This window comes from Rhagoletis zephyria, unplaced genomic scaffold, assembly GCF_001687245.7.
Source record: "Rhagoletis zephyria isolate East Lansing unplaced genomic scaffold, Rhagoletis_zephyria_1.1 Rzeph_scaffold_03843, whole genome shotgun sequence".
Taxonomy (NCBI): Eukaryota; Metazoa; Arthropoda; class Insecta; order Diptera; family Tephritidae; genus Rhagoletis; species Rhagoletis zephyria.
The window spans coordinates 8,092-33,994 of NW_016160926.1; the positions used below are offsets into that span (position 1 = coordinate 8,092).

At 36.2% G+C, this 25,903-nt stretch overlaps 7 protein-coding genes across 8 annotated transcripts; 2 read left to right on the forward strand and 5 right to left on the reverse strand.

The window, feature by feature from the left end:
• Nucleotides 1-2,234: 2,234 nt before the first annotated feature.
• Nucleotides 2,235-6,747, reverse strand: Gcn5 (Gcn5 acetyltransferase). The gene is made up of 3 exons (XM_017624974.1): nt 5,151-6,747; nt 3,070-3,710; nt 2,235-3,025 (listed from the first exon to the last, which is right to left on the reverse strand). Exons 1-3 carry the CDS (start codon nt 6,356-6,358, stop codon nt 2,481-2,483), a joined length of 2,394 nt encoding a protein of 797 aa, XP_017480463.1. The 5' UTR covers nt 6,359-6,747; the 3' UTR covers nt 2,235-2,480.
• Nucleotides 6,748-6,856: 109 nt separating this feature from the next.
• On the forward strand, nt 6,857-7,707 carry ver (verrocchio). The gene has a single exon (XM_017624978.1). The coding sequence runs from the start codon at nt 7,069-7,071 to the stop codon at nt 7,675-7,677; it is 609 nt and encodes a 202-aa protein (XP_017480467.1). The 5' UTR covers nt 6,857-7,068; the 3' UTR covers nt 7,678-7,707.
• A 113-nt stretch (nt 7,708-7,820) lies between these two features.
• On the reverse strand, nt 7,821-9,468 carry eIF2beta (eukaryotic translation initiation factor 2 subunit beta). Its single transcript, XM_017624975.1, has 3 exons — nt 9,290-9,468; nt 8,732-9,140; nt 7,821-8,448 (listed from the first exon to the last, which is right to left on the reverse strand). Exons 1-3 carry the CDS (start codon nt 9,302-9,304, stop codon nt 7,925-7,927), a joined length of 948 nt encoding a protein of 315 aa, XP_017480464.1. The 5' UTR covers nt 9,305-9,468; the 3' UTR covers nt 7,821-7,924.
• A 929-nt stretch (nt 9,469-10,397) lies between these two features.
• On the reverse strand, nt 10,398-15,655 carry nst (phosphoglucomutase 3-like protein nst). The gene is given in 4 exon segments (XM_017624980.1): nt 10,398-10,698; nt 10,764-11,777; nt 11,779-12,202; nt 15,062-15,655. Coding segments are annotated over 4 exon segments (1,647 nt in total). The 5' UTR covers nt 15,163-15,655; the 3' UTR covers nt 10,398-10,590.
• A 1,376-nt stretch (nt 15,656-17,031) lies between these two features.
• Nucleotides 17,032-22,197, reverse strand: Tsf2 (transferrin 2). Its single transcript, XM_017624979.1, is given in 10 exon segments — nt 17,032-17,990; nt 18,052-18,654; nt 18,657-18,717; nt 18,776-18,837; nt 18,840-18,939; nt 19,017-19,564; nt 20,832-20,992; nt 21,061-21,194; nt 21,259-21,692; nt 22,052-22,197. Coding segments are annotated over 10 exon segments (2,553 nt in total). The 5' UTR covers nt 22,110-22,197; the 3' UTR covers nt 17,032-17,598.
• On the reverse strand, nt 21,613-25,139 carry LOC108369790 (kelch domain-containing protein 4). 2 transcript variants are annotated; one of them, XM_017624983.1, is made up of 5 exons: nt 25,023-25,139; nt 24,658-24,963; nt 24,163-24,583; nt 23,348-24,075; nt 21,613-21,692 (listed from the first exon to the last, which is right to left on the reverse strand). In XM_017624983.1, exons 1-4 carry the CDS (start codon nt 25,134-25,136, stop codon nt 23,375-23,377), a joined length of 1,542 nt encoding a protein of 513 aa, XP_017480472.1. In that variant the 5' UTR covers nt 25,137-25,139; the 3' UTR covers nt 21,613-21,692; nt 23,348-23,374. The 2 variants fall into 2 exon arrangements, with proteins under 2 accessions (XP_017480472.1, XP_017480471.1); XM_017624982.1 differs by lacking the exon at nt 21,613-21,692 and having other exon boundaries at nt 23,222-24,075.
• On the forward strand, nt 22,300-23,319 carry Pmm2 (phosphomannomutase). Its single transcript, XM_017624984.1, has one exon. It carries the CDS (start codon nt 22,455-22,457, stop codon nt 23,226-23,228), a length of 774 nt encoding a protein of 257 aa, XP_017480473.1. The 5' UTR covers nt 22,300-22,454; the 3' UTR covers nt 23,229-23,319.
• Nucleotides 25,140-25,903: the final 764 nt, after the last annotated feature.

Sequence of the window (25,903 nt, forward strand, 5' to 3'; positions counted from 1 at the left end):
TTGTACAAAAATGATAAAAATTCTGCAAAATTTTCACCAAAATTTCAGAATCTTTAGAAATAATTCAAAAGTCCAAGTTTCAAGTTGGTGAAGAATTCTGTTGATTTGTAAGAATTTTTTGCGTTGAAGGTGTTTCACTTTTTTTCCATACAAAGTATGTTTGACAATTTTCTTTTATATGGAGGGCACTGCCAGCAAAAAAAAACGCCAAAAATCAACGGGATTTTTTTAAGAAGCTTGAAACTTGCACTTTATTAGACTAGAATTAAATGGGCGAAAAAACAGAGTAGCAAATTTTTTTCTAAAGATTCTGTTTAAAAGGTTTGAAATTTTGGTGAAAATTTGCAGAATTTTTATAACTTTTATACAAAGATGAAATGTGAATTTATTTGGTTGTTGTTGTATACAAAGTATGAATTTTATAAAAAAAAAATAATAAACATTAAATAAACAAAAGATAAATAGCCAAAACTGCTCAAAATATCGCACTCCTATTATTTTGAGGACCACTATACATATGTATGTATGAATGTACTGTCCATGTCATGGATATTGAGAAAGACGATGCATATGTGTGAACACCACGCTTCACATGAAAAGATACATTATTTTTCCTCAAGAACTGAGTAAAGATATACTTGCAAACATCGGATAAGCATCTTTTTAGTTTAATTTTAGAGAAAGGTCGATTTTGAAAAAAAAAACAACGATGGATAAGAATCAACAAGTCTGTATAGCTTTTTTGTGGGCTTTTAGAAAACAACGCGACTCACTTGATGTATCTTTAATACTATTAGTTTTGCTTTCTATACAAAAATATATATGTAAATTTTGCAAAGCAACCAGCATCAAAAATTTGCCATTAAATTTAAGTCTGTTAAATAAGTTGGTAATTAAAAATATTAAGATTTTGCTTTGTGATGCTCGTTTATACAGCTCTTCGGATACATAACTGCATATACAAATTTTTGGAATTATTTTGGTGGCATTGCCAGAAAGTGGTTGAGTTGGTGCTCTTTATTTGTGTTTGTACTTATGGAATTTTTCGTTATTTGCGATATTTTAGAATTGAGCTCAATTGTTCCATAACACGATTTCGCGGCGCTTCAATTTTTATTACGAATTCTTCAAAATGAATTCAAAAAGATTCTTCAATACCAAAAGTAAAGATATACATTAGCTCACTTCTGGGGAAAAAATGTGTACCTATTCAAGTGAATAGAGTGTATGTGTGTGTATATTAATAGATATGTCTTTTATAAATTATCGTTAAAAAACTACGATGTGAATTTATTAAAAATTTCTCGATGTCTATAAATACTAGTAAGTATAGATATAAGTGCAACATTTACATAGGTCGCAAAAAATTATTAAAAAAATTGGATGCTTATATTTAATTAAGACATAAATTATATTGTATGGACAAAAAATAACGGGAGATTGTAAAGTAAAGGTAGGGTCGCCCTAAAGAGTTCGCAACTCCTCAGGAATGGCTTGTTAAAAATGAAGCAAATTTAGATGATTCCCTTAAACTTGAAAAACTGGCAAGACTTCCGGACCAATTTTCGCTTTCGCTGATCCAGCTTCACACTGCAGGGAAATCCCTGATACATTTGGAAGCAAATCAAAGCGCACACATTCTTTATAAGTGTGATACATGAAACGAATATGTATGTACTTTGGACGTGTTTTCACCCAAATTATTTCATTGTTAGAAAATGTGGAAATTTCTTAAAGCGCATAGCCAAAATTAAATTTTGTCGGACGTCTTTCAGATTAAAAGTGTGTACATCATGTATATACTATTATCATTGTATAGAAATTGTAAACTACTGTATGAATTATATAAATTGTCTATTAAAAAAGATAACTACTGATTACATTAATCACAATAACTGTATGCATCAATGACAACATGCAAAATCAGAATATATTTTCCTTCGTTGAAGAAAACCATAGTTTTATTTAAACGTCAATTTTATTGGAATTCGATTAGGATGAAGGGTATGTATGTATGTACATATGTACATGAATATGTATTTTTTTTTTTTATTCCACTCCCAACGAAGCATTAGAGTTTGCTTTCCGCAAATGTATAACATTTAGAATTCTTTGTTTATTTTTATATGTATATTAAGGCTAAATATTTACTTGATGTGACTTCTAATCAGGGGGTGTTTATACATATACTATGTACATATATATATTTTCAGTTTATTAAACATAAATTTTTATTTTTTTTTTCAAGAGCTTACTAATTTTTAAGTTTTAAATATATCTTCTGGCAATGCGGAAATTACACCCAAGTTAACTGCCAACACTGTGTTAGTGCCGCCATCACCACCGCCACTACTATTACCTTCTGTTTGCTGTAAATTTAAGTTTTCTATAGTTGTTGCTGCCGGATCGCTAACACTATGTTCATCCGCATCGCGTTCGTGTTCGCTAAGCATATCGACGGCGGCATTAAGGGCGCAACATCATTTGTCCCACAAACCCAACTCCCGCATCTTTGTCTGAAAGTAACGTTCCAATGAATTAGCGCAGCGATAATATTCAGTTTCAGGTGAGTTGTAGAAACGGCAATTTGAAAAAATTCTCGCCATGTCGGCCATGAATAGGCGACGCGTCACATAATAACCCTGCTTGAGGCGTTCTCCCATGGTCTTCAAGTCCATTGGATATTTTATGTGATCATAATAGTCGGGCACTTCAGCGGTGGTCACAGGGCGCAGGAATGGCCAAGCTGCTTGATGCTGACGCACCGATTGAAGAACGGCAGTAAAGGATGCGGCTAATTTTTCTGGATCGGAAGACTCTTCAAGTGGACGGGCGGTACGTTGTGCGCGCATTTGTGGCTTCCAACCGATTTCCCGCAATCCTGGTATCGATTCAACGGGTATGGAACGTAGTCCTTCCTTGAAACAGGTCAAACCGGGGCGCACTTTCTGTACCTCATTGTGCCGTTGTGCAATAAGTTCCTTTAAAATTTCGCTTTGTTTGCGAATAACTAAAACGAATTTTACACCATATTTTGTAGAAAATGGAAATATAAAATTAAAACAAAANTGTTCACGATACTCGGATGCAGTTCGCAATGCATAAGCGTGGCACCGTCATACTCCTTGATAAAACCAGCATATACAGGGCGCGCTAATTTGATATCCTTGGAGAAACCTTGTTTCTTAAAATAGCCAATAGCATCACAGTCAGCATAAGTCAGCAAATGACGTATGCCATGTTTAATGCTGTAATCCTTTAGATGATTCATCAAATGTGTGCCATAGCCTTTGACTTGTTCGGACATAGTGACGGCGCAAAAAACAATTTCTGTAAAGCCCTGACTAGAAAACGGACGGAAACAAATGCCACCAATCGGTTGATTCTCCTTTATGAGTGCCAAGGTTTTATGCTTAGTGTCGAAAACCAATTGACTTATGTATTCGCGCGGCATTTCAGGCAGTTGATATGCAAATACTGCCTGCAAACCAATAAGCCAAAAGATTGTTTGCTTATCGACTTGCTTTGTCAAAGAATTGCCGACTACATGGAACTCGATTGCACGTTGTTGTTCTTCTGCTTTTACGTTCTCGTCACGAGAAACATTAACCGGAAATAGAATTTCGGATTTATTAATCGCTTTTGATTCCGATATAGCTTTTAAAGCACGCACGACGGTTTCATCGGACAGATCTTCAAAGTGAGAATCGCTGAAAATATTAATAAATGTCTTCATGCTATTTTTATTTTCACCTATATTAACAATATAACTAATAAAAACTGAAAAATTATCCTTCACAAAATACCTGATAAGGTTTGATATTGATGGAACATATTATTAACATACATACATAGCTAAAATATTGTATGGTATCTCAACGATTTAGTGCTTTCCAGAAAAACTGAATGAGTCGTGTATGGAAGTGGTTTTGGCAAATGATCACAGCATGAAAATAAATGAAAATTAGCCTAAAAGTATGTTTTACATTTCGTCGCCTGGGTAAAAGATTGTCGTAAGCGCAATTTTGACGACTTTTAGTTATAGATGCAGTTATATATTTTGAAATAAGGTCTTTCGATTGGTGTTATCAGTTTTCGGATATCTCCTTTAGTTTCCGAGATATTGTTTTTTTTCTATAATTTAGTAAAAATTTAGTTAGTTATACAGCTATATTAAACTAATCAATATCTTAAAGATGACGTTCTCCATTTTTGGATATCTCCTTTAGTTTCCGAGATATTGAGTAATAAGTGTCGTTAATTTAGTAGAAATTTTGATCACATTTTGTCGTATTTCATACAAAGTGGCTGCCAAATTGTGGACAAATGACGCTTACGACAAAATTTTACTAAAGAAAACCCTACATAAACTCAAAGCTAATTAACATTAAACATTAAAAATTAAATAATTTAAGAATTTTGTGAACTAGTAACATTTTCAGAGACTTTGGCGAATATATATCTTCGCGTTTTTGAGAAATTGCATTCAAAACTTCAATCGCGATTTCCCACAACCTGCCAGGCGACGATTTTCATCCCCAAGCTCCCAACATTGCAGTGTGAACGATTGAAAACAAAAAAACTAAAAAAATAAAAAACGGTTTCTTCCCTCCCGCATGAAAATAAAAATAATAAATAACTTCGTTAGTTGTCGACGTCATCAATGTCTCATAACAAAGTTCATTTATTTTTTTTGATTAATTTTAAAAAGTATATTATTCTCAAAGAAAACTCAAAAAATGCATTCACTTATAACCCTTCGTAGTCGATTCGAATTACGCCTAAGAAGTATTTTATTGCTGAACTTTATATGCTTAATAGGTATTATATATACAAATTTTCTTCGATTTATATGCAAGTAATCGTTGTGAAATAGCTTGTAAGGTCACACACCTGCAAGTTGCGTTCTCACAGTTTTCATATGTTTATGAATGTATGTACATACATATGTAAGTATGTACATATATTTGTGTAAAGTTTAATCATAAAAAACCAATTCAATATAACAAAACAACTTCATCTATACTCATTAGCGTGAATTTTTGCTCATTTAAAATGGATTTCTATTGTTCATACAGATATAAATAATTTGATTTCAATATTAAAGTTATTTCCTGAATTACGTGAACCAAAATCTGCCTAGAACTTACCCACTTGCACGGTCAGTGCTTTCCTTTTTCACTCTTTTATGCGCAGGTTCTCCTGCTCCAGTTCGTTTACTTGCGCCAGCTCCCGTACTGGCTTCTTGTTGACGTTTACGTTGTTGTATAATAAATGCAGTGGATGGCCTAAATCCTTGATCCCAAATCGGTGAATCATCTTTCAATAGTTCGGCTTTGAGGGCATCTAAGAATTTGGGCATTTGCGTTATGATCGATCGTTTATCAGCTGGGAAACGATCACGTTCCGAGGAACATTTATTTCTCAGCTGTTCGGCCATATATTTAAAGATTGTTCGAAGTAGAGTACGGCCAAATACGAGCGACGTCTCAAAGTGGCGCAAGGAATTGCAGAACGCAGGTACGTGGCAAAAAACAAGCCAGCGTGTATAGTTGATTTTATACGTTGAAGCGTCTTCATGTGTAAGTCCAGTGCGACGCATAGAGGGCGGTTCAAAGTTGTAATGGTTTAAAAAATTAAGAAATGTCTTTGCCACCTCGGTCATGGTTTGCAACTCAGTCTGACTTAAATGATTGTATTTGTAAAAGACAAATGAGGAAACGGCTTTAGCAATGCATGGTGACTCGAATGGAGGATCACCCAGTGGTCCGCGAATAACAGCCTGCTGACGAGTAAGAACACATTGACGGAGTAGTCGAAATAAATATAAATAAACTTTTTTCGTATCCTCATCTTCCACACGTTGCATCGACATGAACAGATTTTCCATATCTATAATGGCACCCAGGAGATCGTTCATTTGGGAACCGGATATGCCATCGAGATGCGCGATATGATTTTGTAATGCGTGTCTACAGCTACGGCATTCCTCCGTAAATTCAGGACAATACGATGAGGACTCTACATCGCGGTGGCGATTTTCTTGTGGAGTCTTCCATCCAGTGCAACGGCAGCCTTCGCTCTGACATGCAGAGTACATGGAAAGTTTCGCCAATTTCTGCGGAACAGGCAAATTGAAGACTTTTTGTTTACGCAGTTGGATACGCTGTAGGCTATTTTGACGCGTTCCTTCAGGAGGACCGCCATTGCTGCCGTTTGCATTGGCTGCGGTGTTGGCATTTCCGGATCCGGAGTTTTGTTGACTGCTTGCCATGTTGGAATTGCCACCTCCGCCGTTGGCACTTCCTCCAGCGTCAGTTGCATCTTCTTTCAACGTAATTAAAGCTCCACCGGACATACCAAATTGATAGTATTTAATAAATACTGGTCTGATTAAATCGACTCACTGGAAGACTAGGTCGGTATAAAATCGTGTACAAAATGCAATTTCACAATTCCCAGAGCGTTGTAAACAAAGACAAAGCGCACGAACAAACAGATGTGTCGCTGTCACAATCACTCGGCTGCGTCCTCGGCAAATTCTGCTTTTCTAGCAGTCTACTATTAAATGTTTAGATGAGACTCTTTGTGGCCTTTTGTCTATTTAGCTGGGAATTCTATTGTATTAAAACAACTCGATTCACAAGTTTTTTAAATTGGCTTTTTTACCACAAAAATGTTTATTCCGATAGCGTTTGGTGATGCTTTTTTACGTGTTTTTTTTTGACACACACGAATGAAAGACGAAGTGAAGTGAAATGGCATTGCCAAGCGTAAAGTATATATATACGAAAGAATTATAACAGATTGTGAAATCATACATCATACAGATATATGTACTTGTAATAAAAAGTGTANATAGTATCATGGCTAAATAGTAAATATTTACTTAAACACATTTAGAGAAGCTAAGCGATAATAGTAAATAGTTGTCGAAACTTTGTTAGATAAGGCATTATCAGCTGTCATTGCGATGCATTTGGATGGTTGGTTGGGATACGAGTTACTAAAAGAACGGAAACCCGCCTAAATTCAATATTTAGTAAATAGTTCCGGGGATGTGTCGAGATGGCAAAATCAATTGAAAGCTTAGAAGAGCAATTTTCTACTAAATGCAGTTTAAAAACATCAGAGATCGATAACAAACCTCTGGAGTGTATACCACTGCTGTTACGCGACCTCCTGCATTGCAAGGAAACATCTTCACCTGCAATTTTTCAGGCTTTCGATGGTGCTTTGTTATTCCGTACAATTATTCTGCACGGCAAAGTTGTTGGAAAAATTATACCAAGCAATAAAAAAAGTCAATATAAATTTGAAATCGACGATTGCACCAAGGTTTTACCAGTATTTATTTGCAAAAAACAGGAAGATATTGCCGAAGTTCAACGCTTAAAAAATGAATTGTCTGCTAGAAAGTCAGGCAAGCAACGCAAAGACATTCTGGAAGCTTTAGAGCGAATGTTGGACACAACTAGGAAACAGCTCGATCCCTCTCGAATTTCCATAGGCAATAAAATATTTGTGTTCGGCAGACCAAACATATTTCGTGGCCATATAGGCATATTTGTATACAGTTGGGATTTGGACGAGGGCACCGATAGAAATATGGAATTAGCCTTTAAAGACGAACTTATCCACTGGTACAAAAACAAATACTCTGTATTGAAAAAATAAAGTTTTGGTTATAAATTTTAGTTCAATGAATTAACTTTGAATTATTTTATTGTTGGGTTTACTATTTTTTTTATTATTATTAATTGGTTTGTATGTTTAAAATTTAAATAAAAAATATTACTCCTCACTTCGTACTTGTTCTATTTTTTCTTTGATCTCTGTCATACACCCAACTTGTTAAACCTAAATAAATCGTCGTTAGAAAAAGAAACAAAAAACCCCTACGGTCGAGCAAAAATACAGTATTTTATGTAGTTTTCGCGCGAATTGCAGCACGCTTTCCAGTAACGGCTTGGAAACCAGATTTAATACTTGCTACGGAACATCTGGATCCACATGATTCACATTGCAGGAAGAACAATCGGGTATCTTTTTGCAGTATAGTTTCGGGAGAACGGCAGGTGTGGCAGGTAACGTACTCTTTTATATAACGACGCAGTACGTTCTCAATTTGTTTTGGTTGGAAACGACCTTTAATAATGAGCTGCTGGTTTCCGTCCATTGAACCACTGGTACCCAACTCAGCCAACAAGAAATCTAATAAATGTTTTGGCAGACGATGCAGTGTTTTTGCAATATCCATGAAATTAGCGAATGAAGTTTTCTTGGTACCAACACGCAACACTTGCGGAGGTCTCATTACGAATTTCGGTTTGCGTCCAGCTGCCATGTCTGGATTTTTATCAAGTATAATCTCGAAAACGCGTTTCAGTAACTCATCATACGTATAATCACGATCGGATCCGGCCCATGATGAACTGTTGTCGTCAACTAAAAGAGAATCATTAAAATGCGTCTTAAATCAAGATATATTTAATTAAAAGGTACAAGTGCAGAATAGCGTCTCCTTGAAATTTGGAAAAAAACCACGACCATTATTTCCGGGGTGAAGAGTCGCCACTCTTATTCACTTTTGCCAATTAAAATNATATTTAATTAAAAGGTACAAGTGCAGAATAGCGTCTCCTTGAAATTTGGGGAAAAAAACCACGACCATTATTTCCGGGGTGAAGAGTCGCCACTCTTATTCACTTTTGCCAATTAAAATACTTACCATTTTCTTTATCTTCACCCTTGTCTTCTTCTCCCTTATCAGCAAATAGTTCGTCCAAGTCCTTCTTTTTACTTTTCTTCTTTTTTTTTGCCATTGAAAAGTCCATATCTAGATTGATATCGTCTTCTTCCGGCTCATCCAGCGCAGCATTATTACCCTCTTCCTCGCCTTCTTTTGTAGATGGCAAAGCACCTTCTAATTCGTCTAAATTGAAAGGCTTCTTCTTCTTTTTCTTCTTTTTGCCGAAACTTTCTAAATCCAAATTATCTTCTAAATCTGCTGCTCCTGTATCCAGTGGCTCCTCCTCCTTGGGTTCTTCTTTCTTGCTACCATCATCAAGTCCAAGTGCGGCATCTAGGTCGAAGGTCTTCTTCTTCTTCTTTTTCTTCAGTAATGTTGGATCAAACCCCTATATTAAAATATATAATTTTTTTAATACAAAATAAATCTGGGATGCACATAACCTAAAAACAACAAAATGTGTGAAAGTGGCAAAACTTACACGTTTCGCTGTCAAACCACTAGCATTTATGTTGATGTAAAAGAAAATATACTCACGTCTTCAGCGTCCATTATGGTTGTTTAAATTGTAATATTTCTTACTTTCAAGGTATACCGAAATTTTTCTTGGAACCACTTTTTAGCAAAATAATAGCTGGAAAGATATATTGCATCAGCCAATTATGCCCCGTTTAGCTGACAAGGCAATTTATATAGGAATGAGCGAACTTCGATAAAGCGGATAATATCGAGTTTATTAAAGATGGGAGTAGAAGTTAATAAACTATAGTAGGTCGGTCATATAAAGGGCTCGAATTGTAACATCCGTTCACGGATCGAAAACCATACGAAAGAAAATTACGTCCTATGTCAGTCGTATAAGCTGATTGGGATAAAGAGAACGTTCACGTAATCGCAAATAGTAGCTGCTGCAGTCAAAATTTGTATATTCAATTTTTCTGTTAGACGTACCCATAAGTATAAGCTTGCTATATTCCCCACACAACATTTTTTGTTTAGACTTATCGGAATTGGCATTGACGATTCTGATCTCTAAACTAGTGTTGTGACATGCGATTACTTTGGATGACAGCATGCACTGACTTAAGCAGAGGTCGCAAAACTGTTGTATGAAAGAATATTAACCGGTTCCGGTAGTGCATTTTTGCATATAAGCAGAATAATAACCAGCAACGAACAGCATATAAATATGTATCTCCGATATGCTCTCACTACCTTCTGTAAATTATAATACCCATGTACCATATAAATATAATATATTATATGTATGTATAATTTTAAACTTTTATTTGGTCCTTGCTTCAAAAATACAAGCAAATAACGTTTAACATTCCTCTTTAATTAATTTATATATGAGCTTTAATACTTAAAATAAATAAATCTTACATTGCTATTTCAACGTAATGGGAGGCGTGTCAACATTTTGATTTTAACGTTATCGCGATGTACGCAGAAAAAAACATTTCTTTACAAAAAAAACTTCGATTAACGTACACACAAACATGCAACTCAAAATTTATATGAATAATCTTCTACTTAAGATGCTCAAGGCAGTTTTCAAGTATAACAATAGTACATATAAAGTTGTTTACAATAAGCAATAAGAAAGAACCAGTTGTGAAAGAAATGAAAGGCTTCATGAATGTTTTTTTTTTTGTTTAACTACATACTTATTATAAAGAAGGCATATGCATGTAAGTAATCTTTAGGCATGATATCGTTGTGTGGCAATATTATTTTAACACTTTTTGCATAGATGGCAGATTTGACGAAACATCGGCTAGAAAAGTTGATTTATTAAAAATAGGTGAAATCCATATGGTATGTATGTATTTATTTTAGATGTGAGCGCTTATTGTCTTTCCGGGATGTATGAGTTCCGGTCCTATGCCACCTGCCAATTGTTGCACCAGAATCCCTACCTCATAGGCTAGACTTTCCGTTTCCTAAAATAAGTAAATGCATAATTTCTTCATTTCAATTGGGCCATAGTAAAATTTTAAGCTCTTACATTTTTTGTAGCTGCTTCTGCATAGACACGAACTACATCTTCCGTGCCTGAAGGTCTAACAAATGCACGACCTCGTTTATAGTTGCCTACCACTTTGTCGATGGCCTCTTGCAATCCTACGGGTGTAACGCACACACGTTCCGCGTCGGTTGTTGTAATCACATTACGATCTTGAACTTTGATCTTTAATTGCAGATTGGGTAAATCATCGTACGTCGTAAGCCAATCTTTTACGTCCCACCCTTTATAATTCAGTATAGTTTCGACTAGCAACATGTCGGATATAGCGTCACCCACAGTTTCATTTATGAGATCTATAACTTGCAACAATGTTTTCGCATCAGCGCTAGTTTCGGATGCCGCCTTTATCAGACTCTTGGCATTATCGCTGAAAATAACAGTGCCGTGGCCATTCGCCTCAAAGTATACACCAATGTCGTATTGCAATGCTTTATGATGCAGATGCTTTACACCTGTAGGCACACATGCGACAGGTACTTTCAGAGTGTTGGCAATATAATCAGTCGAGCCACCATTGGCATATGCCGTTTGCACTAAACCCATGCTCAAATCAAGCCCACAACGCTTCACCATATCCATTAGATAGTCGGCCACTAAAGTGGCGATGCGATCACCATCCAATAGTCTGAACTGATCTGCATCGTCGGCGAAGAAGTATACAACACGATCGGCATCACCGTCCACGCTCACACAGCGCGTAAATGGCTCTACAATTGGCATGCCTATGGGCAGTGCTTGCTTAACCTTTACATAATCGGCACCACAATTCTCATTAATTTTCCCATCACCTTTGTTGATGACGTCCACCTGCAGAGAATTATGCATGCGTTTAAGAAACTGCAGCATCTTACGCGCTCCCACGCCATTTGCACCATCGAATACAAGCTTGTTGCGATAATTGCCATTCTCCAGCTTTTCGCCACGCAAAGTTTCAAACGCTGTGATCAGCTTTCGATAGTAGCCCTCCTCGGTAGGCTGCCCATAAACTCCTCGTCGTATTCGCTGCGACCACAAAAAAGTGCAGCATGGGCGTAGTTACAATACCAAACTCACGCACGTTACCTTTCAGCGCAATAACGCCATCAGCTACTGCCTTTAAGAGACGTGGACTATGATAGCGATTATCCATGCCGACGAAAACAATCGACGATGAGCCCACATCGATTTTATTGTCACTTATAATTTTCGCAACATGCGCTTCAAGTTCACTGTCTTCAACATTAGCCAAATCAGTAGCAATAGATTCCCAGCTGGCTTCCAGCATCTCGCCCTTTGGATCTATCAATTTGACTCCATTATCCGGCTCTGGATTGTGTGAGGCTGTGACCATAACGCCAATCACAGCACCACCACGAATGCGAGAACGAAGTGTAGCCAATACGCCCATACGATACATCACACTGTCCAGGAATTCGGCTCTGGAAGGGAGCAAAAGAAATGAATATAAGTACATACATACATATATACCAAAAATAGGGTCTAGTTTTTTGATGTGTAATGTTTTATACACTTGCAGGCATTTATCAGTTGCGTTTATGCAGCATTTTTTGTCCTCTATTTATTTACACCAAAGATAATTAACTGATAAAGCACACCCTTTAGTAAATTATACATAAGTACATATTTATACACACACGTTTATGAATGTAGTTGTTATCTACTTGCACACAAACTAGTTTAAAAATACATAATATGTATAAAGATGCACTTATTATTTATTTCATTTCACATTAAATATTCAAATTTTATTTAAATATAAATACTGCATCAAACCCAGTCGATTAGGTATTAGGTATATGTATGTACATATCGACGGCTGAGTGGAGGAAGATCGACCTATCTTGGCAGCCAGTTCGAAAACGCCCTATTTCAGAATTCGGTTGAATAACGCCTTATCTCAACTGCCGATTCGAAAACGCTCCATCTCAACATATTTCCAATATATGTATGTGTTTTTAGTTGAGATAGAGCGTTTTTGAATAAAACTTTGAGATAGGGCGTTTTTCAATCAAATTCTGAAATAGGGCGTTCTTGAAAAGTTTTCTGAGATAGGGCGTTTTTGGAACCGGCTGCCGAGATAGGTCAATCTTCCACTCAGCCATCGATATGTAGCATATATGTACGTATTTATGTATGTATACATATTTACAAATTTACTTTGGATTTGCGTAGGTATGTTGCCAGTGAAAGATATCTAAGTTCAGATCTGCATGTACGTAAATATGTAGGTGCCCATATAAGGAAGCACTTTTAATTGAGCGCAGACAAATGAGAACAGATTAAGAATATTAAGTTTGTGTTGGCATGCGAAGATCAAGCTCAATATTACAAGATATTCGTTACTTATGTGTAAAAATATATAAATAAGTATGTACATATGAACTTTTGCCAATTACTATAATAAATGTGATTTCTCTTCCTGCATATGTTGTACCCGATCTACTGATTTAGTTGTTTGCCTTGAAGTATTTTTTATGGAATTTGCACAAAAGAAATGCAGTGCAAAAGCTGCAATAAAGAGTTCATATTGGCAAACGTGAGCGTAGGGGCACATACTAAAATATGTAGCTACTTTTTTATATATTAGAATAAATGTATGAATGGCACGAATGTACATAGCAAAATATGTGCTCGTTGCAACCGAAAGAGAAGGGTGTTGCAATGGGCCGCAGGTGATTCAACCCATCCAATACATACATATGTATCAAAGGCGGTCAGCTGTGAATCACCTGCACACAACGCCCCAGTTTGTGTCTACTTGGCCCCAATATTCTTTGCTTCAATAATTCAATATAATCGGATGTAAGACATAAAACTTAACCGGCATACAAGTTTGAAAGCGGTTGACTAAACGAAGAAGTTTCTTAAAGGATAATTTCTTGTTTAACAGCGATTATTTTTTATATATATGTATGTACATACATATTATGTATACATATGGGGCATTCCATTGCGATTAGTGGGACATTTTACTCCAGAATGTGATGAGTTGTGAATTTTAACTATATCGTCGATGAAAAAGGAATCATCGAAATCGGTTAACAGGGTCCAAAGTTATGTGGTAACATAAAAAAAAATCCGACGGACTGATAACCTCCTCCTTTTTTAAGTCGGTTAAAAATACGAAACGATTTCTTAATTTGAAAAAATTAAATAACTCGCCGTTTAAAGTACAAAACCGCGTATCGTCATTCTGCAAAACCGCTTAACTGACATTTGCTGCCAAAAATTGGATTTGCTCACACAAGCTCTTGGCTCAACTCTTATGCATTCGTCCAGAAATATACTGGCCAGATATGCGTGCTTTATAAAAAAAAGAGAACCATTTTGAAATATGAGTGTTTTTACACTCTAGAAAATAATTTATACAATCTCATATACGCGGTTTTGCATTAGCTTGATACGCGGTTTTCCACGCGGTTTGTACTTTAAACGACGAACTCTATTTTACCCTTGTGNAATACGCTTGCGATTTCAATAAAAATGAGATTTATATAATCCTCATAGAAATATTGAAAAATATTTAAAGTTGTAAATTGTGTGGGACATTTCTTTGTGACTGCTGTAAAGTAATTATGCATGAAATAAAAATTTTCATAGACAAAAATTACAACTTCTTTAGATTCATTTAATATTTTCCCACAGGTTAATGAAATGTAGTCATTAAAAAGAGGTTGCTACTGAAAGAGAGATAATTAGGGCATATTTAAATTTATGTCGTTTTCCTCTTTTCAGTGGAATGACCCATATGCACATGTACTATGTGTTATTTCATTTATACATAGGTACATATGTATGTATGTATATGCATGAACAGATGAATGTGCTATGACCTTTAAGTAGCAAAGCCCTTCCCATTTACAAATTGTAAAAACAAGCCCATTTTTGACGTGACACCTTGGAAAAATGACGCAAAGAAACGAATAAGGAGGAATTGCTCCCACAATTAGGGATTTCCAAATATAAAAATGTTGTGATAACTAAACTCTATGCCATACCCAATAAAATGATTCTATAAATAAAAGCCATGGGCATGGGAATTTGTGGGAGAGGAAAATTACGCATACGTATTATATGTACATAGACGTGTATAGGAAAATGCAGCACCGTCTACGAAGAACATTTTCTGGCACATGTTGAAGTATTAGTAAATTAATAAAGTAGTGAAGAGTTTACTACTCGAACTACCTGCATTTACCCCAAACATAAAATAATATAATCTTGCCTTTTACCATATACTTATGTATATAAAAACATGTATGTATTCAAAAACTTACTTGCCACGAAATCCAGCAGTGCCGTATTGCACTGGAGCTGTAGACTTCTTTGGATACATTTCTCTTGCAAACGCGTACACAGTTCGTAGGTTAATGGACATCTTTGTGAAGACTTCAACACAAATCACTCAATTTAAAGTAGTAATTCAAGTCGTTTGCCAACGCTGCACAATAAACGCGTTTGAATAGATAAGTTTTTAGTAGATGTAGAGGGAAACACTACCACTATGGCTGTTTAAAACCGGGAAGACTAGATTTCCAATTTGTCAACAATATTTTACTGTGAGAGATCTTATAAACAATTGTATATGTGAGCAATCTCCAGCTGTTTGGGGTGGGGTGTAGGAATCGTGCTCTCTAAAATCTGGGTGCCGCAGGATTTATTATCTGTATAATCTCTTCATTAAATACGAGTTGATTAAAGCCGAAATGGAAACCTTTTAAATGGAGAACAAAATTTTATAGAGCGTCCGCAAAAACACCCGATTCACTGCAGTTCGAATTGGAAAATCTTTTAAATGGAGAACACAATTTATAGCAATAACATCTGATTCACGAATTGAGCTGTCAAAAATCCTATAAAGTAGTGCTGCAACATCGGCATCGATATTTCGAATCAATCGATGTTTCATTGAAAGTATCGAGTGTTTTTAACATCGATGCATTAACTGTGTTTCTTTGCCAATGATCGGCGACACAGCTGATTACATTTGTATGGAAACTCTCCAGCGAAAAAATTACGACATTGCCATAATATTTGAGCTGAAAATCATTGCAAATTCAAAGTCGCGAAATACATGTTATTTTATTGTCCACGCTGCTTCGACATATAATTGTAAAAACTTTTCTTGTACACTTACGCGCGGGATTTTTACAAAAATCTTGCATTTGTAATTCGGTGTTGCGATAGGTCACTCATACAGCTTTGTTCGCAACGTTGTCATGGGAGAAAAAACTCCGATTTATTGTTTTAATATTATCGAATTGGGAAGGCCGTTGAGAATACTCACAATTTATGAAACATCAAAAAATTGTATTATCCGGCAAAACTTTTTTATTGAAACTTCCTTCCTTTTTGTATTATGACATGAACAATTCCCCCTTCAAATTGTAATCTTCTTTTTTCAATAGGCCAAACTGCAGTGAAGGCTTGATGGAAATGGACTATTAGTTTGAAAATAAATGCAAATTTTTATTTTTCAGCTTATAAATCTGTACATTATAATTAGGGGATTCCCTTAAACTGGTAGCCTTAAACTGTTTAAAACTCGCAAGTTTACGAGGCTGCTACGGGAAAAAGGTTGGAAAGGGTCTTGTGAATACATTTTTGTTTCGAAGTATTTTTCATACCAGCGCGTCAGCTCGAATGAAGGCTAAAATATAACTTAAATCGCGAGAATTAGCTGAAAACCCATGTTAATACAGTTAGTGGATGAAATTTATTAATTTTATTCACCTATTATTTTTTTCATTTATTTTCAGTATTTTATCATCCATTTTAGTATAAAACCTTCGGCCCTCGGCAAAACTGAAGTTTGCGAGGCTTTTACGAGTTTAAGGGAAGACGCCTAATATGTGTAAATAAAATTGTATTTTTGTAACCATTTTCTATTTAACGGATCACCCTGAAGCCTTTACACGAGGCGATTTTTTGACCGGCGATAATAGCCTGCAGAAGTTGACTTGCTGTCTACTTTGAGGCAAGCGATACTTGAATCACCATTTACACGAGCAATTATTCTGGAGCAATGTTGAATAGCCTCATGTAAATGCAGCTTAATAAATCATCGATATTATCGATGGATGACTAAAAAACTATCGAAACCCATCGATGGTGCCACTATCGATAGTTATGCAACACTAAATGCAAGGGTGTTTCCTGTTTCGATATACCGTTGCAATTCAAATAAAGACACTTGGCCAACTTCCGAGGGGTTTTTTCCCGTTTCCACATTTCAACAAAACAGGAATAGTGTTAATGTTAAAACTATTTATTCTGGTTGATTTATTTTAATACAATAAAGTTTTGACTTAAATTTTTTTGTAAAAATACCTATATTCGAGTTTTTAAAATGGATAAATAAAATTTTCGTGGACGGACAATTTTACATAAAACTATGCACATAATTATAGTGCTGCGTATATATGTATATTGCAATACGTTTGTAAAATTTGGACGGAATGTTTAATACCATACATGTAAGGCACTCACAACTAAATTATCTTTTCTGCTTATAAACTATTGGAATTATATTGAATGCAACAACAATAATTATTGCTTAATCGACAAAAATATGTATTTATGTATGTATCTAAAAAAGTCGAGATTCTCTTGTAAAAAATTGTGCTTTTACCAAAAACCTTCTCGTAAAAAACCGGCAATGGTTTATAATTTGTACCCATAATTCTATCAGATACCCTATTTTTCTAGACTTACATATGTATGTATGTAATACACTTGTGTGTTTGGGTGTCAATGCCTGAACTTGGTTTCTGAGACATATTTGATAAGTAAAAGTAAGGCAACTTTAACGCTTTCAAAGCCTTAGCAGTACTGCAAACATCATTAAGAGCGGTAATGAAACTACTAATTGACCTGCGCCCGCGTAACAGTCAGTTATGCGTCTTGCGCGCATAAAGTTGCTGCCCAGGTAGATGTCATAGCGCCGTTGGTTCGGTGGAATAACAAGTAGCTGACGTGTTGCATCTTGGAAGATGAGATCATAAAATCCCATTGGCGAGGAGAACATGCTGAAGCTGAAATCATCTGTATTCTTGCGTCCGTAAAGTTGTTGGGCGTACGTTAGTAAATTAATGAATGCATTAATTTGCGTTTCATTGTAGTTGATACCACCCCGTGTTACAATTGCATTCGCTTTCACCTTACCCAAATTACATTTTTTATAGTCATTTAGCTCCGCTCGTGTACCTAAAAAATTAAAACGGAACTCTACTGTTTTATCGGATCATAACAAGTTAAGGTTACCTACCATCGGTGCAGAGTAATTCGAAATCGTCGTTGAGTGTATTTCTAGCCCACCATTCTTTGCGCTTTCCACCCGTACTCTCCATTACGGTTGTGTGCTTCATAAATGCCACATGACCACCTCCCTCTACAAGGCAACGGAACGCACCTGTATGACCATAGTAATCTTCGGATGCATCACGTCTGCAATAACGATAACTTGTGCCGTGACAAAGGTCACACATGCTATCATAGGGCACTCCAGTGTTATACTCATTACTGATAGCTCCTGGCACACAAGATTTGGTGAAATATTCGGCAGCAGCTCGTACAGAATCACAACCATATGGCCGAATCCAGCCGTTCGAAATAAGGAAGGCCATTGGGTAGGTCCAACCAGCAGCGGTATTAATACCAGTGTGACAAGTGTATTTGCCCTTGAGATAAGTAAGCTCGGTGTCAGGATCCTCCTCTTTTGCAACCGCTACAACATAATACTCGGGTTCTCCCAAATTATACACTTCGGACATGAAAGGCACCAATTCATAATTTAAGCCTCCCGTATATACATCACCAGCGTCAAAAACTGCAATGTCAGCTTTTCCCGATTGGATCCATTGCATGCATTAATGTGTGAGTGTTCCTTTTTACATATTAATTCTGGTTTTAGGAGTTGAGCTTTTAAAGCCGTCTACAAAATGCGTAAGTGAATAATACAAATTTTCAAAAAGTACTTAACACAAACAAACCTTCATTTTAATGCATTTCTCAAGCTCAGGATCGGAAGTGACACATAAAGTCATACTAGGTACGGGCACTCACGGATGCCATAGATATACTGCATAGTATTTTGCAAATATTTACTGAACGACTGATCATCTTCTGCAATAAGAGCAAGGGAGCGAGCGGAATCCTACAAAGAACTTTAGCAGTTAGAACGTTCTCAAACATAATATCGGATTTCTTATTGTAGAGGATAATATAACTCACTTGGAACATAAGATTTGCTTTACCATACCGGCGTGACTCAAATATTCGGAATTTTTCATACAAAGTAGTTTCATTCGCACCATCTGGGTAATTCCGATCTGTTGTGAAGCTCGAATCTAAGCGATCATTGCGAAATCCACTGTTAGCACTGCTACCACCATCATACGAATCATAAGGGTTCCGATTGTAAGTATTCGATGTGTCATATGGATTATTGGCGTTATATGGATTATTGTTGTTTACACCATACGTATTGGCATACTGATCATTATTATTATTATAGTTGAAATTATTATTGCCGAAACCTGCATTGCCGCGCAAATTCTGCTGATTGGATTGGTTGGCTTCATCGCGCAGAGCATCTGAATAAAGTTCAACTATGCGACGCAAGAAGTGTTGGAATTTTTTACGCTCGAACGAACTTCGTGCAGATGAAGTAACAACAGCATCGGAAGGAATATCACCCCAGCTACATTGCCGATATTCGTTTACTGGCATGCGACGACCGTCACGACAAAGTAACTCAAACCGATCAGGCGATAGGCTTTCTAATTATGACAAATTAATCATTTTATGAGAACTTAATTTTTTTATATTAACAATTTTGATTAAATACACCCATGGCCAAAATAATAGAAACGTCTCACATTTCTTTTGTTTATTTAATATTTATTATTATTATTTATTAAAGAGCAGCGCAATATCTAATATAAATTCATATTTCAAACTTTGTGCAAATATTATTAAAATTATACAAAGTCGAATCTAAATTCTCTTTTTAATAAGATTTTTTAGAATTCTTTTTGAGTATGCAGTTTTATACCCTATTAAAATTTGATAAAGTGTAAGTTTTAAGTTGCAAAGAAATTTTTGGCAACTTTTTTCCCGCATTTTCTGCCATACAAGTATGTTCGCCAACGGATTTTTGCAACTAACTAACTAACTTGTAATGGGCTATAAAAAAACTGATTAAAAATTTGAGAATTTAGAGCAAATTTGAAATTTTTTTTAATTTTTGCACAAATTTTGCAAAGAAATAAACAAAGAAATACAACGAAAACTGGTCAAAATAAGGCGTTTTTATTATTTTGGCTATGGATGTATGTAGGTTAGGGTGGTCCAAAAACAGTAAAGTCGGAATTGTAATGCTCTCACCCCCTAGGATTGTTCTATATCAAAAAAATGGTTAGGGGTGTACTTTTTTATTTTGAAATCAAAACATATTTAAAGGTCGCTCAAAGCGCTCAAAGTTTTCCATGTCATTTTATATGAGAAAAACAACTTTCCGTAGAAATGTTATAGAATTCTTGAAAATAAATATTTTTCGATCTGGAAACTGTTGTTCTTTTCAGGAGACTTTCAATAATAGTACCCAATTGTTAGAATTTTTCGGGGTTTTCGTGGGTTTATGGCGGACCTATAAATTATAGTTGCAATGAAAAAATGGTTAAATAAAAAATTGGTTATTATTATTGGGAATCTCCTGCAAACAAGCAGAGTTTTCCGATAGAAACATATTGATTTTTAAGAACTTTTTCACATGCATTTTTGGACCACCCTATCTTATGTTTTTTTTTCAAGTACCTCAATTGGAGAACCAACGCATTCTCTAACAAAACGGCACATTTTTGTATAGAAAATAATCTGAGTTCTCTACTTGAGAAAAGTTCGGATATCAATTTAAATTAAAATTTTATTTAACTTTTAGTCAAACCGTGTGAAAAGTGTTGGATCTCCACTTGAGAATCAAGAATTTCTCAAAGATTGGAAAAAAGTTTGAAAAACGTTTGCTTTGAGCATATTGGTTTAACTTACTGAACTCGTCAGTTTGTAACATCTCGGTAACTGTCGAGTCGCGTAAAAATGCTACCTCGCCCGCTTCCAGCAAACAACGGAAAGCACCATCATAGCCATAGTAGGGGTCTTTTGCAGAACATCTTCCTCCAGGTATTTTACCAGTACATAGTGCACAGAGTCTAGTGACAAGTGTAGCGATTGTTTTGAAAAAAAAAAAATGTATAGGTATTCGAATGAAATAACATACTTATCAGAATTATCACCAATCGGATTGTACTTGTTGATTAATGAGTAAACGGCACACGAATTGTTGAAGTAGTTGGCGGCAGTTTTTACCTGATTATTACAGTCCACTACTTCCATTCCTCCTTCATGTTGTAACTAGAATAAGACAAAGGGAAAATTAAATTAATGTGTTATGTACATCAATATTCTAATAGCCTACCGTATATATGGGCACAATCCAACCAGCCATGCTTCCCACCCACGGGAAGCAGGCACGCTTGTTTCGCAACTCTCTCAAACTGTAGACATCTTGCAGTGTATCTTTTTTGATGACCGCCACAGCATGATAATTTGGCAGACCTCCAACAAACTTCTCCTGCATTATGGGCACCAGAGAATTGTATCTGCCAGCCGTGAATACGTCGCCAGCATCCAGCGTCGTTACATGTGCCTTCTCACGATCAACATGGTGTATACATTCATCCGCGCTAAATCCCATCAAACAAGTGAGATTTAGAAATGCCTCATCGAAAATGGCTCGATCTCGTTCGATGGCAACAGTTAAGTTCTGACACTTGTGTTGTTCTTCTATGCTTTTCGTGCACCAAATCATGTTCTTTACTTGTTTTTCATTTTCATAGTAATGTTGGGCATCTGTGAATAAATAAATATTAGGTTAATTTGTCTCTAATTAATACACTTTAAAGATTGTTCAAGAAATTTTCAACTACATATTTGATAAAGCCCAATAACCCACCTGTTGGGGGGGAAACTTCTAAACTGAATGAAACTATGGAAGCGAAGGAGCAAATATTGCCTCGGAAACAAATCATATAATAATCCCAAGTTTTCTATTATTTATCATGGTGCTTCATGAAGTCGATTGCATCAAAATTTATATATAGAAACGCCCATTTTTTACTATTGTGTGGAATGCGTCATTTTATTAATGTTGCTTCTCCAACTTGGTTAGGAGCTCCCGACTTTCACAATAAATATTTCAATTCACTTACCTGAATGCTTCGCTACCAGCAGCCACAAAAGAATATTTAGTACACTTATTTTGAACATTTTGGCGTTGTTTAAAATATTTTTTACACCATAAACTAAATGACACACCCAAAGAAATGTTTAGAATGGCGGCAGTGCATACGCCAGTAAAGCGAGCGATGACAGCGAACGTCAATGAAAGGGCAACGAAAATCTAAATAACAAAAAAATCGCAATCTTCTGTTTTTGGGATGGCAATACTACAAATCAGCTGATATCGCCTTATCAGTGCCCAAACTGATACGTGGAATTCATGAATCATTCGAAATCTTGTTTATTAAACATTCTGCATTATTCACTGCCTCTAATTTCCAATAGTTTTTAATCATTTTAGGAATAAAAAATTAATAAACTGCGTTTTATAAAATGGCGACAGCAAATCTAAAAAGAGATGAAATTTTACTGCTTTTTGATGTGGATGGTACATTGACTTATCCTCGCACGAATATCCAACCGGAATTCGAAGCGTTTCTTTATTCCAAAGTGAAACCACGGGCACACATTGCTACAGTGGGTGGGTCCGATTTGGAAAAAATGTTTGAGCAGTTAAATGGCCAAAAAATACTTGAGCAGTTTGATTTTCTTTTTCCTGAAAATGGCTTGGTGCAAATTGATCATGGTAAGGAAGCTGGGAAACAAAACATAGTTCAACATTTGGGTGAGCCAACATTAAAAAGATTTATTAATTTCGTGCTCCGCTACCTGTCCGAGTTGGATTTGCCAATCAAACGGGGAACATTTATAGAATTCCGAAATGGCATGCTGAATGTTTGTCCAATGGGCAGACAGTGTACACGAAGCGAACGAAATATGTTTGTAGAATACGAGAAGAAACATAATGTGCGCGAAGACATGATAAAAGAACTTCAGAAAGAATTTGCAGATGTCGATCTACAATATAGCATTGGCGGACAAATCAGCTTTGATGTTTTCCCTAAGGGATGGGATAAGACGTATGCCCTACGTTATATTGAAGCGAATTATAAATTTAAGGAAATACATTTCTTTGGAGATAAGACTGAACCTGGTGGTAATGATTACGAAATTTTCATTGATCCTCGTGTAATAGCACATAAAGTGGCCACACCTGAAGACACCCGACGTATCCTAACGGAACTGATACAACTTTGCGATTGTTGAGCGTAGATATAGTATGCAATCGGTTGAGCATGTATTCTTGTATTAAAGTTACCCGAGAAATATATAGTTATGTAATTTTATAAACATTAAATTGGCCTTTATTATTCTATTTCATTCACCTTGGTTTAGCTTCAAAACTTAGCTGACTAATCAGTTTCCATTCCTCCGTCCGCATCATCATCACTTTCGCTATCACTTTCTGTGTCATCATCATCCCCCGAATCACTACTCTCACTATCAACCCATTCGTGAGCATTCATGTCATTGGGAATTATCGCTTTCCACTCGTCCAGCTTATGTAAATCCAAGGCATAAAAATCATTAAATGTATACTGTTTGTTGTCTTCCTCATACAAGCCGCCATATACGTAGAGTGTACCTTTGCAAACACATAAACCCGAATTCATGCGAGGTGATGGTAAATTTTTCGGGCGTCGATTTGGAAATAAACTTGGAACCTTAGGTAACGAGGTGTTACAACTGCTTCCACTTCGACCCGCTACAGTGACAGTAAATACGCCATCTGTACTGATTGTTTCGGGCATGTTCGTTGAGGATTCCATTTCCACGTCCTGTAAGGACATATCATCTTGTTTTTTGCCGACTTTCCTTTCTTTTTTCGCGATTTCTAATAAGCGCCATGTTTGTGCATTTAGGTCTAAAGCCAAAAGGTCCTCACCAAATTGACCTTTGATATCCTCCTCATCTTCATCGATGTCCATGACACCACCAAAGCAATAGGCTTTTCCATTGGGCGCAGTAGTGCAGCTGACACTACTCCTTGGTAGAGGTCGGTATCCTCCAGCTTTCACAGTAACCCACTTGAATTTTTCGTTGGTGCAACTTTCTGTAATATGTATATTGTTTATAAACAAAATTAAGCTGTTGGAATTTAAAGTAAAGGCAATAAAAAAATTTTATGATTATCACTTACTGTCAGGCACAATGCTGAACATATCTGTATGGACTATGCCGCGATCAGCATCTTTCTTAACTGCTGCTTTCGAGTAACCGCCCCATATAAGTACTTTTCCATCCGGACAGGCAGCCATGCAGCATCCAGAACGGGGGGCTGGTATTATAGCCCCACTGATTTCGATTTTCAACCATTCATACGACTCCAAAGAAAATATGTGGACATCATTAAAATATCGATAGGATTGATTATTGTCATGAAAACCACCAAATATAAAGAGACGTTTTTTGTTGGCGACCATTCTATGGCCGCTCCGAGCACTGGGACCGTTTTGCGCGTTAACTTTTTCCCAAGTTCGGGTTTTCAGACGCATCACCCATAGGTCTTTATAGTGATAGAATTGCATCTGGGATGGGCTAGCATGCTCGCCACCAAATACCTTCAATTAATAAAATATATTTTAAGTTAAATACAGTAGTGGACTGGATATATATACATGTATTTCTTATTTACCCATAGCTGACCTCCATCAGCGGCTACTGCAACCATTTGATGACCGCTACGCGGTGCCGGTCCAGCCGGTGCTCGTACCTGTTTCCACTCGTTCTTAGCAATATTATAGAAAAACAAATCGTTGTAGACACAAACGCGTTGTCCGTTATAGAATTCGCCACCGAAAAGTATAAGCTCCTCCTTTTCTGGATGTGCAACGAAAGTAAAATTTGAGCGTGGCGCTGGTGGAGAGCACAATTCCTCCGTGACAGTTTTACGTCGGGCTTCTTCAGCTTCTAATTTGGATACCACCTCAGCTATGTCAGCCTACCAAAGGAAAATTTTAACAACGTTTCAATCAATTGTTTACTGTTTACAATTGTTACCTCGCCCAATTTCTCCAGCATTCGTTTCTGTTTGGCAGCCAATTTTTTGTCTGTTTTCATTGCAGTCTTTTCAGCACCTTTACCTTTCTTCTTATTTTTATCTTTTTTACCCATTTTGTCAATTTTTTATTATAAAATGCTATTAAAAATTGGTTTCCATTCAGTAAGCGTATTCCAAATAAAAAACCAAATGCACGTGTGCCAGTGCCAGGGTTGCATGTGCGTGGTGCTTTAATTTTCCTCTTTTTAATTTTTGACAGCAGCTGAACAAATAATGAACACACCTAAATATACATAACTTCCAAATATAAAAATGTTTCATCAAAATTGGCAATTTTCAAACTTTTAATATGCGATGCACTTCTATTATTGAGCTTCTGTTAATATTATAAGTTTACCTAACAAAAACAAATATACGACACCTACAGATCTATTCTACACATAACCGATGATTTTGTAGCCGGAAAATTTTTGTTACCATTTCTTGTAACCGCAATTTTAGGTACTTTGTTAATGTATTCAGCAATTCAGCAATTCAGCTATGAAGTTTTGTAGAAATTCTGGCATTGCTTGATTTTGGTCGTTTACTTATTTCAGTACGACAATAGACAATGCTACTGTTGTCGAGTCGTATAACTTAGCCTAATTTGCGACTTAAGCAATGAGGCTGATTGATGACGAACACGGCGGACGTAGAAAGGATTACGATTTGAGGGCATACGCCTGGAATATCTGGACCCTAAATTTTAGTAGGTGAAAGTGCAAATTTCAAGACGCTAGAAAAGCGCGTTGATTTTTAATAAATTTTTTTGGCTGACGGTATTGTGCATTTTCTTCCATATAAAATATGCTCGACAATGCACAAAATTTCTTTTTACTTA

Excerpts from the sequence above, each read along its gene's own strand:
- Gcn5 (XM_017624974.1), bottom strand. The coding sequence starts at position 6,358 with ATGTCCGGTGGAGCTTTAATTACGTTGAAAGAAGATGCAACTGACGCT. Across the intron at positions 3,711-5,150 it reads AGCACTGACCGTGCAAGTGG|CGATTCTCACTTTGAAGATC; the intron begins GTAAGTTCTAGG and ends TAATATTTTCAG.
- ver (XM_017624978.1), top strand. The coding sequence starts at position 7,069 with ATGGCAAAATCAATTGAAAGCTTAGAAGAGCAATTTTCTACTAAATGC.
- eIF2beta (XM_017624975.1), bottom strand. Across the intron at positions 8,449-8,731 it reads GGGTGAAGATAAAGAAAATG|TTGACGACAACAGTTCATCA; the intron begins GTAAGTATTTTA and ends ATTCTCTTTTAG.
- Pmm2 (XM_017624984.1), top strand. The coding sequence starts at position 22,455 with ATGGCGACAGCAAATCTAAAAAGAGATGAAATTTTACTGCTTTTTGAT.
- LOC108369790 (XM_017624983.1), bottom strand. The coding sequence starts at position 25,136 with ATGGGTAAAAAAGATAAAAATAAGAAGAAAGGTAAAGGTGCTGAAAAG. Across the intron at positions 24,964-25,022 it reads TGCTGGAGAAATTGGGCGAG|GCTGACATAGCTGAGGTGGT; the intron begins GTAACAATTGTA and ends TTCCTTTGGTAG. Across the intron at positions 24,584-24,657 it reads CTGATGGAGGTCAGCTATGG|GTATTTGGTGGCGAGCATGC; the intron begins GTAAATAAGAAA and ends TATTAATTGAAG.